Genomic DNA, 16,407 nt, shown 5'->3' with positions numbered 1-16,407 from the left:
CCCCCCCCCCCAACCCATTCATCACACCCCACACTGCTCCAGTGGAATAATTCAATAGCTTTAACTCCAGTTCTCACACCAATTGACATTCTTTTGGGCTTTCTGGGACTGAATGTAATTTTAAGTGTATTTTTTTTTTCCATGGCTTTCCAAAGAGCGACAATGAAGACGAAATTAAACACCTACAACATGCATTTGCTTCTTCTTGTTTTCTTGGTGTGGGACCCAGCCAGGTGAGACATTTATTTATTGTATTTGACTTTTTAGATTCGGGGTAAAGGTGTGTTTCTTGAATGTCATCAACGCAGGGCTGGCCTTTGAGAAGCCGAAGTATTTTGAAGAATCAATTCTAATGAAGGGAAGAAAAAAAAAAGCTTGTATCAAGAAATTGAACTATGAAGTGGGAGAGACTATCAAAAGTTCACTGCTTCTGGATTTTAGTGATAAAATACGCAAGTGATCAGGAACATTTTCTTACAAAAAGAAAAGAAAATCACCAAAGAAAAGAATATCTTTTGGATGGCATATTCTTGCAAGTTTTGAAGTGGTTAAGTTGTATGCGTTTATAATGACACCAACATTCAGTAAAGAAGCCAACAGTGTTTCTTTAAGCCAAACAGAAAAGCACAAGCTAAAATGGTTTGGTTGTTAAGTTGATTTTTTTTTCCTTCCTTCCTTCCTTCCTTCCTTCCTTCCTTCCTTCTTTCCTTCCTTCTTTCCTTCCTTCTTTCCTTCCTTCCTTCCTTCCTTCCTTTTTTCTTTTCTTTCTTCCTTCTTCTTTTTTTTTTTTAGTGGTCTGTGCTCTTTAGTCAACATAGAAAACCCAAAGGATGTGTGAGTCTTTAACCTCTAGGTAGAGGTAGTATACAATAAAACAAAGCTTGATTTATTCATCAACTTTTCATATTACTGATTTAGAGATCTTTTATTGCTAAAGTGGTCACTGTCATAAACAGTACTTATTTTAAACATGTAACTAATTTTGCTTTGCCTGTGTTCTACAAACATAAAATTAATTCTTATTGCTTTCCATAACATCATCTTAGTTGTAGTCTTTTCTGATTTTGTATTATCAATGGGCATTTTTTATTTTGTCTAAACTTAGGATATGATTTTCAAAATATTAGAGGGTCTGAAATATAAATGATAAGAATGTTCATCTAATCATTCCTTTTAAAAAATAATGTCTTTATTATATCTTTATTTGCCTTTTAATTTTTCATTTCCCTGTCAAGTAATTGTCAAAGAATGAAAATATTTTGTGGAATTGAGAAGAAATCTCTTCATAAAGGCTTATTTTTAGTTTGAAAGTAGCTCCTCATTTAACAGCTTAATACTGAATTTAGAAAAAGAATTTGACATATGATTAAATACCACTTTTCAGTGAAAACCTCTGTGTGGAACTTTACAATTATTGTAGTGATTGGTTTTAGAATTAGCTTAAGGTAACATAGAAACTTTTGATGCTGGAATTTTGATAAACTCGTTTGCTGACATAATTTTTAAATGTTTACCTGTATATCAGTGTTTCAGTATTTTCCGTGCTCTCAAGACAATATTTGTTTGAAGTTGGTTACCATTTTTTTAATGTGTTATGACTGTTTCTAGCTGTGTAATCATTTAAATGCAAATTGACTCTGTCAATGATACTTTACACGGTACACCTTGATCAGACAGCTCTCACATATAGTCTTTGATTTTAAAGGAGTGAACCTACCATGGTCAATTAGCAATCACTGAAGGTCCTCAGTGCTTAACCATTATTTCCCTCTACTAGTTTTCTGTTCTATATTTGACCAGTAATGCTCATGCCAGTATTTTATTCTATTATATAAATGATTCTTTTTTGGGGCCAGTAATTTAAATCTCTGAATCATTCTAGGGGAAAAAAAATGGCAGTGAAAAGGGACATTCTGTTTTATGCGCCAAATTGCTGGATGTCACAAAATCAGGTCTCTGGCTTTCTGATGGAGAAATAATGGAGAAAATCACTGTTTCTGACCCTTTTCTGGTGATATTTTAAGACCATTTGTTTTCTCTGCAAATTTATCACACACACACACACACACACACACACGCACACACACACACACAAGTAGCAAGATTTTTAATCTTTAGGTAACCCTTAGCGCTCTCCTCAGAGACCAGTCAGGAGGGGTATGCCTCCAGGGTTGTCTGTACCCCTGTATGTGCCCCTGCTCCTTTCAGAGCCCACTTCCACCACCTGGCTACAGTGGAGCCTGGAACACAACCAGTGGAGTTTCCCTGATGTCTATATTGCACTTGGCCATTGGGTGGCGGTATACCCAAAGTAAGGAAATAATCTCTGTTTGAAAGAGAAAAACGACATAAAGAAAAAAGGAAAGGCACTTATGAGGAAGATAGAGAAATTTTCTGCCTCCAAGGAGGCAATTTATTCTCCAATTAATATTCAAATCGCTGCAGTAGTATTTCAGGAGTCGTTTTGTTATTGTACCTTTCTTAATGCAGAGTCACATTACTAACAGTGTCAGCATGTGGCCATCTACAATCATAATATATTCTAGGGGATGGATTTTAGAAAATGAATATTCCACACTGGGTGCTAAGTGGCAGAAACCTGAAATAAGTTTGACGTCAGTCTTTCTGATAATCTAGTATTTAGTATCCATTTTCAACAACATATTTATCTTCTCCATAGACATGCTGGTATTTATAGAAGTGACCAAAGAAGGAAAATGGGTGGCCCTAATAGCTTAGAGAGACTTAAAATTCAAATCAAGGAAGTAGAGCATGTTGGTACTGGTACAACACACATACGTATATATATGTATATATATATGTACATATATATATATATATCAGCTTCTAAAATTATCTGTTTAGGTTGGTGCTGGCTAACATCCAAGAAGATGAAGCTAAAAATAACATTACCATCTTTACAAGAATTCTAGACAGACTTCTGGATGGTTACGATAATCGGCTTAGACCAGGACTGGGAGGTAAAAGTAGTTTTACTTTTTTTAAACTCTTACAAAATAATGCTTCTAAAAGTTAAGAGTAATATACATATTTTAATACACTCTATATATGAATGCATGTATTAAATAACTGAATAATAGAAAGTAAGGTATATGAAATAAACATTATTTGTGTTTCCTTTTCTACACACACAATGTGTTTAACATATTTTTGTAGAATGCCTAAAGTCATATAGAGCCCAGACTTTCTGCATGAGGTTTTTAAATTAGTTTATATATAATGGCTAAGTTTTTAAAACTTAAAGTATATTAAAATGAAACATTGTTGGGCAGACATGCTCGTGTAGTATCTTCACATTTTACAGACGTTTATTTTCACAGCAGTACAGCTATGAAGAAATGAGGCACATAATAAAAAGTATGTTAGGGTTATATTTTAACAAATACACAACTTAGGATTCTATGATGATATTTCTTTATCCATGCTTATGGTATTTCTAAAGTACAGCACAGGTTTGGCGTTCTTGCAACTCTCAAAGACATTTCAGGTATACATTGGCTGTAGGCCTAAATTTATTGGACTGGCATAGTTTGATTTCAGATTTAAACATTAACTTTCAATTCAGAAAAACAAATCTGTTTTAATCCATAAAGATAAAGGAAATTAGGCTTGGCTAATATATTAATTTTTTAAAATATGTTAAATTTTAATTAACTTCTATTTATCCTTAGGTGATACTAAGGAAATTAGGTAAAAGTAAAGTAGGTGTGTAATTTCTAAAGGATTCTAACTCAAAATATTGTTACTCTTCAATTATACATACACACATTTCACACGTGTATGTTATACTTATTTGGATGTTCAGGTTAACTGTTAATTAAAAATAAAGGAAAATTAGTTGGACAATTGGTACTAATCAAAGATTTATATAGTCATATAGTTAGCTAGTTTATTATGAGGCTGACAACTTTGTAATATTAAATTGCTTGTAAAGATGCATATTGATTAATGCCTAGGTGTTTATGTAAATACTTTCTTTGAAAAATCTAGGTTGTTGTTAATTCTATATATATTTGCCAGTGTATGGTTTGGATTGTCCAGGAGTCAGAAAAAGTCAGAAAAGACCCAACTTGTTGTTAAATAGTATACTATTTAATGCAGTTAATTTTTCTTGGAATCCCTGAGAGGTACCTCTCATTTTAGGAGAAGTACAGGGAGGAATAATGTTCAGAAATAAGGCCTATTGTATTTTTCAGAGCAAACTCAGTTGTTTATTATACACTTGGTTTTCTAAAAGGAAAAAAAAAACTAAAAGGAAAATAATGCTTCTTTAGTAATTAATATCTCTAATGAGCATGAATATAAGGAATCAGTCTCCATGTTAGCATATGGAAATGAAATATTGCCAAGCTGGTGGTTTATGAGGAAGATTACACTAAGGCAGGCATTTGTCCTAAATCATAGATTTTATTTTTTAAAATAAATTATGTGCTGTCAAAAATCTCAGTATTTGAGCAAGACCTTGAGTTTTGTCTCTGTGAGTTCTTAGGGGAAATACCTACCTTGTGGGTGTGTGGTTGAGGAGTAGAAACTACCTGTTTCAGGACGTGGCTATTGCCACTTAGCTCTTCATATTTTTTTCTGTAATATCTCTTACATTCTTTTTTACTTCCATTGTCACCACTGAAGCATAGATCCTTGTCACTGTATTATTTGCATTAATGCAATAGACTAAGCAGCTCTTCTTGTCTAGGGTCTTCCTCAATCCTTCTCTGATATTGGGCATATGCTAATATCTCCCATTCAGATAGTTTTCTTTTATTCTTACAATGCTTTCTACATATCCCTCTCTTTTCTTGATCATCTTTTCTTGATCCCCCATGTTTTCTGCACCAGATCAACTGTTTTTCATCTAAAAGGGCCATGACACAGCTACCTTTCTGCCTTACAGGATTGTTGAGAGAATTCTATAAACAAAAAGTACATACAAAGCCGGTGCCCCATAGTAGGAATTCAACAAAGATCTAGTTCGTCCCTCCTCCCTTAGATTCCTAGTTTGCCAAGTAAGGTTTTCTACATTCTACTTCCTGATTTCGTTTGTATTTTGCCTCCCTTTCATCCTGCACTTCAGATGCATTTGTTCATCTTCTCTTGATAATCCATTCACATCTGTTCCCTTGGCCTTTGGTCGTATTATTTCCTCTCACTGGAAGTGTTTTTCTCATCATCTTTGATGATGGAAACCCTTTTTCTATAAAGACCACCTCAACACTGGTCCTCTAGTAAAGATCTTTCTTGTGAATTGAAACACCCAGATTCAATTTTCTCTCTGTTGAATTTCTTTAGCAGTTGTTGGCTCTATATCTCATCTGAAACTTATTATGTGCTATCTTGGATAATTTATTACCTTTTTGTGTGCCTCTTGTTACCTTAACAAGATTGTAAGCTCGTTGAGGCAAGGCATTGTATCATAAGTCCTCTATGCTCTCAGCAACTAAATATTGATTTGCATATTGTGGCCATCAAATAAATGTTGATTGCTTGACTAACTTTTCTACGACCAGTTCATCATCTGTAAAATGGGGTTATCCATATTTGGCTGACCTTTTGGTTAGGAATGTTGAGTGATATGTTGGGCAGCATGCTACAGGAAGGTAACGAGGCTTAGTAAAGACCTAGCTTTAGATTTTGGAGATTTAGGTAAAATCCCAGCTCTGGTCCTGAGCGGTCCAATGACCTTTCAATACTTTGCCTCTTTAGGTCCACATCTGTCATCTATAGAGTGTGATTACTCATACTGTTCTTAGAGCATTTGATGAATATTAAGTACGATGATATATGCTAAGAAGTTAGCACAGTGCCTGGCATATGGTAGAGAATTAATAAATAACAGTACCTAAAAGACTTTCAGAAACTTTCTAAATGTACTGTTGTAAATTTACATCATTATTGTGATTACTTCTGCATCCAAAATTCTTCTCCTGCTTGTTCATATGTCATTTCACATAGAAAGTCCAAGAAAATTACTTGTGTCATTATGTCCCAGAAATTAATAAGAAGGAAAATATGTATTTGATTGAGTTTTAATATATCAAACAGAACATCTCTATTGATGAAAAATCTGGATAATTAATTTCAATTATCATTTCTTTCCTTTATAACTAATACAAATCACTATATAGGAAAGCACACTCGGTTTTGGACTGCGAGTTAAAAAAAAATTGTTCTTTTCACTTGGCTCGACCACTTACTAGATTTTACCCTGGCCAAGTTCCTTAGACATTCTGAGCCTTGGGATTTCCTTTGGGAAAATGGAAATAATGGTTTTTTATGCTGAACGGAGGAAGGTAAATTGAGATTCATATATATGATGAAGGTCATACAATCCATTGAGTGAATGAAAGAGGCACCTGGGTGCTTCAGTCGGTTAAGCATCTGGCTCTTGATTTTGGCTCAGGTCATGCATGATCTGGTGGTTCATGAGATCGAGCCCCACATGGGGCTCTGCACTGACAGAGTGGTGCCTGCTTGGGATTCTCTCTCTCTCTGTCTCTCTCCCTCTCTCTCTGTCTCTTCCCTGCTTGTGCTGTCTCTCTCTCTCTCTCAAAATAAATAAACATAAAAAAATTAAAAATACATTGAGTGATAAAATTTTAAGATATTTTATGATTAACAATGGAGTTTCTTTAAAATTTAAGTTGTATCATGCCATTCAACTGCTCAAAATTCTGCAATCGTTTCTACTTCATTCAGAATAAAAATTGGGTTTCTTGTGGTGGTCTCCAAGGCCGTGCATGATGATCTGTCTCCTCATTCTTTCTTTGACCTCACAACAACTCACCTTCTTGCTTATCCTGCTGCAGTCACATTGGCTTCCTTTCTGTTCTTTGAACACACCAGGATACTCTTTGGAGCTTTTCCTCTGACTATTCTCTCTTCCCTGGGTATCCTTTGATCTCTCCTCCTCAATGAGGCCTACCCTGACCAAACAAATAAATACTATAACCTGGCTACCTCTTAATAATTCTAATCTCCCTTAACCAGCTTATTTTTCCCCCTTATTTTAATATATAGAATAATTTATTTCTTTATTACTTTAGTGGCAATTGCTTATTTTTGTCTCTTTTGCTAGAATGTAGGCTCATTGAGGTCAGGGATTCTTGTCTATTTTGTTGCTTTATTCACTGGTGCATCATCTGTTCCCAGCATCTAGAACAGGACCTGGCATATAGTAAGCACTGAAATATTTCTTGAAAGATTTTAATTTTATTCATGTACTTTATTATCATTATTATCATCATCATCATCATCATCATCATTATTATTATTTATACTGTGCTGCCATGAAAAGAATCAACTATAGAACTTACCTTATCCTTAAAATTGGTGGAGCAGTTATCATTTAATTCACACACTGACCTTCCACTATTAGCATCAGCATATTTTGGGATGACATCTTGGTGAATTAGAGCTATTATAACCCCAGTTACTCAAAGCCTGACTTATGTTAGTTGTGATTCTGCCTTTGAACTGTGTGATTTGGGGTGATTCATTTATCCCATATGTGACTTAATTTACTCATCTATGAAATGGTAAGAGAGGATCCACTTAGTCTGTTTATATCTCACAGAAATGTGATGTGGTTCAAGTAAATTAAAATTCTTAAGAGAGCGTAATGTGACATACAATTGATAAGTGTTAGTGTTGCTAGGAGTACGAGGAGAATTCTTCAAGAAAAACATCTTAGGAGGTAGTGTTCTTTGAAAACGTGCCAAGGAAATATTGGTAGTTCTTGTACATTTGGTAGGCTTACTTCTTTGTGAGCCTGGAAACCTGAGATGGGTTTGCCTTGATATCTTATCTGTTGAGACCATGCATTTAGATTAGCTAGAACTAATAACTGAATCAGTTTTTCCTCTTCGTTTTAGTCATTAGAGCTAACAACTTGGAGTATAACACATATATTTTTATATTCCATAAGAAGCTTTCAAATTGTTAACTAAATAAAAAGCAGCATTTGTGTTTTGGACCAATTTTATGGGGTCATTGGAAAAATGAATGTGTAGACAGGCCTTGGACATTTATGACAGCTAGCATCCACAATGCTCAATAGTGACAACTATTAGAAATGACAAGGCTTGGTATCTAAATTATAGATCCAATCTGGAAAATCTAGATTGAGTACCATGCTTAACTGCATTTTGAAAAGCTCTTTCGAAGAGGTCGTCTAGATAGATTTTTTCTTTCCACGTTCTTGTTTTATACTCTGAAACCTTGAAGAAACTTTATGCTCAAAGCTATGAAAAATATGATGTCAGATCGTAGGCTTAGGGTCTGAGGGTCGGTTTCCAGCTTTGCTCATGGATATTTACTTCAGGCTGTAGACAGATGGATGACAACATGTTTCTATGGATTTTACTACTCTCCAATTTATAAAAAATAAAATATAGGCTATTCAGTGGGAGAAATTAATAAATAAAAATCTGATCTGTCCCAGAACCTAAGAGGGGTTCTGTCCTCAAAACAGCATGGTATTATTACTTTATAAAGTAATGCTTAAGATCAATGCCTCTAGAGACCAACACCTTTGGATTTGAATTCTGTTGCCACTGTAAAATAACTACAAAACTTTCAGGATGCTACTCAATCTCTCCTTGCTTTGGTTTCTTTATTTGTAAAATAGGAGTAAAAATATGTGACTTCTCGTTTTGTTAGAGACTTTTTTTCTTTAACATTTAAATCCTTTGGACAGTATATGGCAAGCAGAGTAGCAACTCAATACTTGTAAGTGTTATTGCTGCCGTTGTTATAATAGAATGCAATACAGGGCATCACTCTGTTTCACTTAATCTATAAAAGCTATGGCTTCATAATAAAATGATAAGTTTGTGGCACACATAACCCAGTTTTAAAGACAGGAGAGGTTGTATATTTCTTACGTGATTAGTTTCATTTTTGTAGACACACCTTTGTGTATGTACAGAATCTCTGAAAACAAAAGCACTCACAGAAGAGGTATGACATATGTATTGCTCTTTATAATTATTATCGTGACATGTAATAATTTGGCATCATCAACTCATGGTGATGAATTTGCCTGTAGGAGAAAAAGATATATTTTACAGAGTAAAACTTTGCTATATAACATTAATGATGATTTTAGGGACATAAAACTGAAAGCATGTCCATCAATCTAACCTGGGATGTGCTAGGTACTTGGATGGCAATTGCTCTCGAGTGGGTCTTGCAGCCACAGAGTATATGTCTGATGCTTGACAGTGTCTTAGGAAGTGACGGGCAGTGGAGCCACTGGGACTGAAGGAACGCACGAAGAATAGTCTGAAATCTCTAGGTAGAATTGGAAGTGGGGGAGGGGGAAAAAGTGGATTGCGAGATGAGCAGGAAAAGAGAGATTGCCTGTTAAGAAGTTCTTGTCTCAGATGGAGACAGAGTAAACACCATTACTGGGGTCTCTGCTCTCTGTAAAGCTGTGATGTTTGGCATTCTCCTCATTCAGCGGCTGTGGTTGGGACCGACGTTCCCAAAGAGGCCTGCGGCAGCTGAGAATCTTATCTCTCTTCCCTTCTAACTCAGGCTCCTGGGGTTCCCTGCAGTGCTGGAGTAGGATATCCTTCAGAATAAGCTGTAGGCAAAAGAAGATTTCAGTCTTTCAGTGCTCTCGGCTACTGTCTTCTCCACTCACTTAAGTTTGCCTAAAGGTCACAGGGAACAGTGCATTTGATTATTTCATGAATGAGAAAATAGAAATAAGTTGGGGAGATTTCACACAAGTGTGGAAAAGAATTTATGCTAAAAGTGCAGAGGGCCATTATCAATTGTCATTTCCTGTGTAAAGTTATCGGAGGCACGAAACACAAAAAAGCAGAAAGGTACTCGGCTGCTTGAAGTGGGGTGCTATTGGGAGGCTGGAAACTCTGGGTCTGACTTCCAAAATCAGTTCCTTCAATTTTGTCTGGGGTCTGTTTGCAGTGTTCTCCTTCTGGTGTGGACATAGTATGGGCTTCGCCACAATGCATGCTACCTTAAACTGGAAGCATGGTAATGTTATGTACAGGTTTCTGTATTCTTCTCAGTATTTCGAGGCAAGACCGAGGAACATCTTAGCATTTCTGCACACCCTCCCTAACGCTGTGCTGCTTGTCCACTCCCCGGCAGAGAATGCTACCAAGACAGGCTTCTTCAGAAATGGTTAGATTGAGGTAGTTTTGCAGAACTCTTTCTTGGTCCGTTATTTGAACTAGGTACACAGCTTGTGATTTATTTGATAGGAAAGGCAAACTGGATACACGACAGCAGAGGTATGCATTGGATTAGATGGTGGCATTTTCTTCCCAAACAGCATCTCTCCAGCAAAACTCATGGTGACATCACTGAAGTGCATGACCAAGAGAATACTGCTCATGTTTTCGTAAACCAAGGCTTTGTTTTCAACTTAAAACGTACTTGGTTAATAGCAGTTTGTTCTCTCAACCATCACTGCTGGAAAAGCATTGCTCTCAGTCATAATTTTGAGGGACTGTTATTTTTGTTTTTTCAGGCACAAGCATGCCTCTCACTAGCATTTAAGCTCAGGTGCAATCAGTGTTTCTCTTTGTACCCCCTTAACACAGTGGATAAATTGGACCATAAGCATGACCGATCCATTTGTTTTGGTGTTATTTTTTGATTGCTACAGCTCAATCATATTGTAGAAATCTATATTGGTAGTGGAGGTGGCCAAGTGAACAGCTTGGCCAGTCAGCAAATCATTACTTTTCAGTGTGTTAACATGGAAAGAGTCAAATTAAATTATTCTAGTATTCTGTTTCTTAATCCATGTCTATTGAAGGCTGATGATGTGTCAGACATTCTGCAGAATATAAAGATGTACAGGGTGAGGTATTGGTCTCCGGTGGTTGAAGTCCCTTGGAGGACAGATAAGGTAGATATACTATGACTCTCGAAATAGCTTGAAATAGTACAACATATGTTTCATTATAAGAACATGCTATTGAAATTTAGAGATGTAAGAAATCACTTTTCTTGTACTATAACTGGAGTTGGCCAAGTTCTATGTCTATAACATGATTCATGCATTCAACTATTTCTTGCTAACGGCCAAGTATTTTCTGGGTTTTATTTGAAATGCTGGAAATATTTTGATGAATAAGACCTAGACTTTGCGGAAATTCATTTCACACCATATTTGGGGGCTTTCTGCCTTTCAAGTGTTGTAGACATTGGTTTCTTCTTTCCCTGCCTAATTAAAAATACTGTATAACTACCCTGTGTTTTCTTTATTGGACATTATTGTCTTTTCTCATAGTGGCAAGAGTGATTTGGGGTATATTTACTGTCAGACTGAGAATTTTATCTGTAGAAGAGTATAACATCCAGAAAGCATGTCTTTCTGCGTATGTAGCAGAGGTGTTGAGGGTATCTATGTTAAGAAAAGCTTTCTCAGAGGTAGTAAGGTAAGTGTTAATTCCGGTTGAAATTTCTGGACAATTGTCAGTTCTCTCTCTTTTTTTTAATTTTTTAATGTCTATTTATTTTTGAGAGAGAGAGAAACAGTACAAGTGGGGGAGAGGCAGAAAGAGAGGGAGACACAGGATCCAAAGCAGTCTCCAGGCTCTGAGCTGTCAGCACAGAGCCTGATGTGGGGTTCGAACCCACGAACTATGAGATAATGAGCTAGCCGAAGTCGGACGCTTTTAACCAACTGAGCCACCCAGGGGTCCCTTCTCAGTTCTCTTTGTAAAGAAAACTTTTCTTTCTGCCTTATTTTAATTTCTTTTGAGCTAGAGATGAGTTAAATAATAACTAGACATTTCCTGTGAAATAAAAAAAATAAATCACATGATGTGTAATGTGATGAGTATTCAGTTTATTTCTTTTGAATTTTTAATGGTCCCGACCCAACACAGAATTCTGAAAACTTGTTTTTAACTTGAAATACCCTCATCCCTTGAGGTACAGAACTTATCATTTAAAAGTAATGTATAAGAATATAATTAATGTTTAAATCTAAAAGTATTTCATATAGAAGCTTGTAAAATTAAGGATATCACTTACCATAAAATGTAGATCTCTCAAATTTCCACTAGTTTATTGCATTTTTAGTAACTTCGATTAAGTAGTAATTTGATATCTTTGTATGTTTTCATTTTACCTTTTTAATAAACTGAAAAACTAGCATGTAGAAAAATATGAGTTCATATGAGGTCTTAACTTGACCTAAGTTGTGATGTTGGTTTTTATTTTATCCTTTTATGTTCCTTCTTGTTTATTTCAATATTTAAAGTATGTCAAAACAAAAAAAAAAGTTTTCACATAAAATTAAAAAAATAGTACTCTTATAAAAGCATCATTTTCAAAAGTATCTTTATTAACATTTGGGATCTTAGTTCTTTTTTAGGGGAATGAATGCAAAATGTAGTACAAAGATTGTTCCAGGAACATGTGTGGTGACATTCTTTCTGCATAAAAGTATTTCAGCATTCTTCAAGGATATGTTCAGTTAGGGCATTGTTAATTTGATTTAAAACACAATAAAAGAAAAAGTATGGTTCTTCTTTTGATATAGTAGCCATAGGAAAAATATATGTCAAAAAGAAGATAACTGCTATTTCAACTATTTTGTGGAGGTGGTTAGTAAATTGTAATCGATTTGGGGGATATTTCATGATTATGATATAATGAGTAGTACAATTGAATTTTGTGTCTGAATAGAAGAATAGAGTTATGTCACAAGGTTAAGGAAGGTTGAAGAAAGGATAAAAATTATAAACGTTGGGGCGCCAGGGTGGCTCAGTCAGTTGAGCATCTGACTCTTGATTTTGGCCTAGGTCATGATCTCAAGGCCATGTTGGGCTCTGCACTGAGTGTTGAGCCTGCTTAAGGTTCTCTCTCTGTCTCCCTCTGTCCCTCTCCTGGCACATGCTCTCACTCTCTCTCTCATAAAATAGTAAATTAAAAAAATATATAAATTTATATATATACACATATACAGTATCTTTTAATAGCATCCCCAAGCCCATATTTAGATTATGTTTTTTGGGATGCCTATGGTATTTTAGCAAGTATTTGGGAACCATTTGATTTTCATTAAGAAGGTAAAAGGATCAGGTGGTTTTAGAATGGTATATGTTAAAAAGTTTTCTGGGACCTAAAAGATCTCCAGACTTGAACTGGAGGAGTGGTTTGGAGAGGAAGAGAGTGTCACTGGGGGGCTTTTAGAAAAAGATGAAAGGTCCATTTTACCTCTAATTCCTCATAAGAAGATTTCAGCATTTGAAGCAAGATGCTGACTTCCTACTCATATATTTGGGTTGGAGAGTCCAAATATATTCAATTATATGAATTCTTTAGAAGCCTTTACAGTGGAAATTAAGCAAATCAGCCATAGTCAGAAAATTAGGGTACATAGAACAAATTCATTTTTGTTACCAAGATTACATAAACTCTCCAATTTCTCAAGAAAGGACAGAGTGGGCTAAAATGCCAGCTAGATTTACAAGGAAGATTAAAGTTTGGATACCAAGAGAGAGGAAGTCTTAATTAAAAGAAAATGGAATCACAAGGCTGGTGTTCAGGTCGGGTAGAGGGGAATATGGGAGGGTAGATTTAATTAGTTATCTAGGACATGTGAGAAGATAATCATTGAAGCAAAAAATGTGAGGCTGATGATCGTGCTTTGTAGAACAGCAAAAGAATCTGTCCAGCAGATATCAGAAGAAGAGAAACTTTACACTCTTAGGAGAGTAAGTGGGCTGGTTTTAGGTGGTGAAAATGTTATAAAAGAATGGGGGTGAATGTAGACCCATTTAAAAAGAAGTCATCATTAGGGCATTGCTGGGAGAACAGCAAGTCCCTCGATACTAAGAATTAAAACTAAGCTATCCTTTCATCATTTTGAGTAGCTTTTGCCTTAATAAGGATAACAGAATTGTAGGATCAAAGATAACTAACAAGAAAGCTATATTTGGAACCATATGATTAGCAGTGCTTATATTAGAATATGTCACCCTTTAAAATAGATTAAACATAAAAAAAAATGGACTCATTATCCTTGAAACAGATAAATTCGAGTAACAGTGTCTGAATTCTTAAAGGAGAGGACCAGGCAGATAAAGGAGTGAGGGGACTGTTGGTGCAGCCGACTTCTTTTCAACTTTCCTTGTTTCAAGGTTCCCAGATAATCTGAAGGGCTCTTGGAGGTATTTTTGGCTGCCACCAAGCTGATGGAATGACTCATACATAACTCTAGCAGGCAGGGTGGGTCATTTAAGATTTACATTACTCTCCGTGAAATACGGGGGTGATGGCAAGTCCCCTGGGACCCAGCTGCTGACTCAGAAATGCATACATTTCGATGCAGTTCTGTGTGTTACACTGCTGTTGCCCGCCTTTGTCACTCTCCTTTGACTGCTGCCACACCCAATCTAGACCTTGTCATTTTTGGCGACAGCTTCTAATACGGGCATCTTCCTCTCAGACATCTGATTGCCACCAGGTGCAGAGGGCAGCTGCAATTTCTGCTGCTGTTGCTGTTGCCTTGGACCAGCTGGGAGGTTAAGCAAAGTGGGCAGGTGCGTGTTTAAGTGAGTGGATATGAAAGTTAGTGGAGTGGAAAGCACATGTGTCTTCATCACATCCCTTCCTTTTAGGGAACTGTTTTATGGCCTGTCGTTTCTATCATTTCCCCCACCCGGTCAGAGAGGGTGGATGACACTTTATGTGCTTCTGCTTGAAGACGTTAGAGGAGGATATAGTAATTCCGAGTGGCTTTTTAGGGTGCAGATTTAATGCCAGTTGGAAATAAAGGAAACCTTGCTTCCTAGTGTTGGAATAAAACAATAAAATATAGGTGAAACAATATTATTATGGCCTTTATCAGTTAGGGATGTGTTTGTCGGAAACTAACAGAAAACTCTATCTATGGTGATTTCAGTGGGAGTCAGTTTTTCCTCACAAAGGTCTGTAAGTAGGTGGCTCCAAATGAAGACTGAGTTCTTAAGTGATGGCATCAAGAGCCTCAAGAACCCAGATTGTTTTTATTTTACCACTTCCTCTTCCTTAGGGTTGGCTTCTGTCCTTATGCTGTCACCTCATGGTCCCAAGATGGCTGCTGCAGCTCCAGCTATCATATCCATGGTAAAGGCTGGAATAAAAGGAGGGGATGGCACTATCTCTGTTAGTTCCTTTCATTAGAAAAGTAAAGCTTCCCAGGTCTTGCAGCTGATTTCCACATTTATCTCATTGCTATTTCAAGCTAGGAGAGCATCTGGGAAAATTGGAGATTTATTAGAAAGATGCGTTGGATATTCAGTATGTATCTAGCAATGGCTGTCACATCTACTGATGCTAATAGAAAAATTAATCTCTTTGTGCCTCAATTTCCTGCTCTGTAAAATGGAAAACATGAGTTCCAATGAGTGGATTTTCCTGAAGTATTTAAAAACTTTAATTTGCATATGAATAACTTGGATAGTGATTGTTAAGAATGCAGATTTTGATTCCATATGTCCCTGTGGAGCTCAAGATGCTGCATTTGTAACAAGCTCCTAAATGATACCAATGCTGCTGGTCCCTGGGCTGCACTTTGAGTAGCCAGGAGGTACTCAGTTATGGCTACCGTGTTGTACAACATTAGGGGCGTTCATAAAGAATATAATGCAAGGTGGAGATTCTTTAAGTGCCCATTAAATGTTGTTTTGTTGTTGTTATTATTACTACTATTACTATTTTCATGCTTCACTCTGACAATTAGAAATTCATAATTTCTGTTTCTAAAGGTTGTGGTGATAAACCTTACTTTTATCAAAAGTATAATCATAGACCGATTTATTCCTTATCATATGCTTTCATAAGATTCCTAGTAAATTATTAGATTGACCACTGATTTCTGTGAATATGCTGCATAATATTAAGTGAAGTTTCTTTATCAGCTATGAGTATACCTTAATTCTACCATAGTCTATAAGTAAGAACGTATCCTTATATTTATTGAAAAATTAACACTAATCTCTGGTAATGCCATGATGATATTTGAACTCTGCTTCATTAAAATGTGTTGGATATTGCAGCACTCACTAGTTGTGGAAAAAATATTATTAACATGAAGGTTGTAAACTAAGCTAGTGTAAATAATTGATTATAAAAGAACTAATTTAATCCTTAATATAGAATTGTGGTAAATAAAATTTTACTACGTGTGTAATCTCCAGGGTAAAAATATAATAGAACCCTCTCCTTGTTGTATGTTCTATTTAAGATGCTTCAAATTTTTCTCTTTGGACAGATAAAAAGTGAGATTTCCTTTAAAAAATATTATACATGGTTTGTATTCTAGTGCCTGACAGAGACAAGGTTATAAACCTGGAGGATCCTAAATTCTTAAATAACTGTTTATATTTTAATTTTAAAGACACTGAGAGGGGAAGG

General features: G+C 35.9%; 1 protein-coding gene across 4 annotated transcripts in view; it reads left to right on the top strand.

The window, feature by feature from the left end:
• Nucleotides 1–16,407, top strand: part of GABRA2 (gamma-aminobutyric acid type A receptor subunit alpha2) — a 126,893-nt gene that overhangs the window by 1,137 nt on the left and 109,349 nt on the right. For 3 of the 4 annotated variants that reach the window (XM_060655125.3, XM_060655127.3, XM_060655126.3), the window contains exons 2-3: nt 156–233; nt 2,866–2,981. In XM_060655125.3, coding sequence (XP_060511108.1) covers nt 163–233; nt 2,866–2,981 — 187 coding nt within the window. In that variant the 5' untranslated portion in view covers nt 156–162. The remainder of the gene's footprint in view (nt 1–155; nt 234–2,865; nt 2,982–16,407) is intronic. The other variant, XM_060655128.3, reaches the window with a different exon arrangement.

Source organism: Panthera onca, chromosome B1 (assembly GCF_046562875.1).
Source record: "Panthera onca isolate mPanOnc1 chromosome B1, mPanOnc1 haplotype 2, whole genome shotgun sequence".
Classification (NCBI taxonomy): Eukaryota; Metazoa; Chordata; class Mammalia; order Carnivora; family Felidae; genus Panthera; species Panthera onca.
This window is presented reverse-complemented; position numbering and strand designations above follow the sequence as displayed.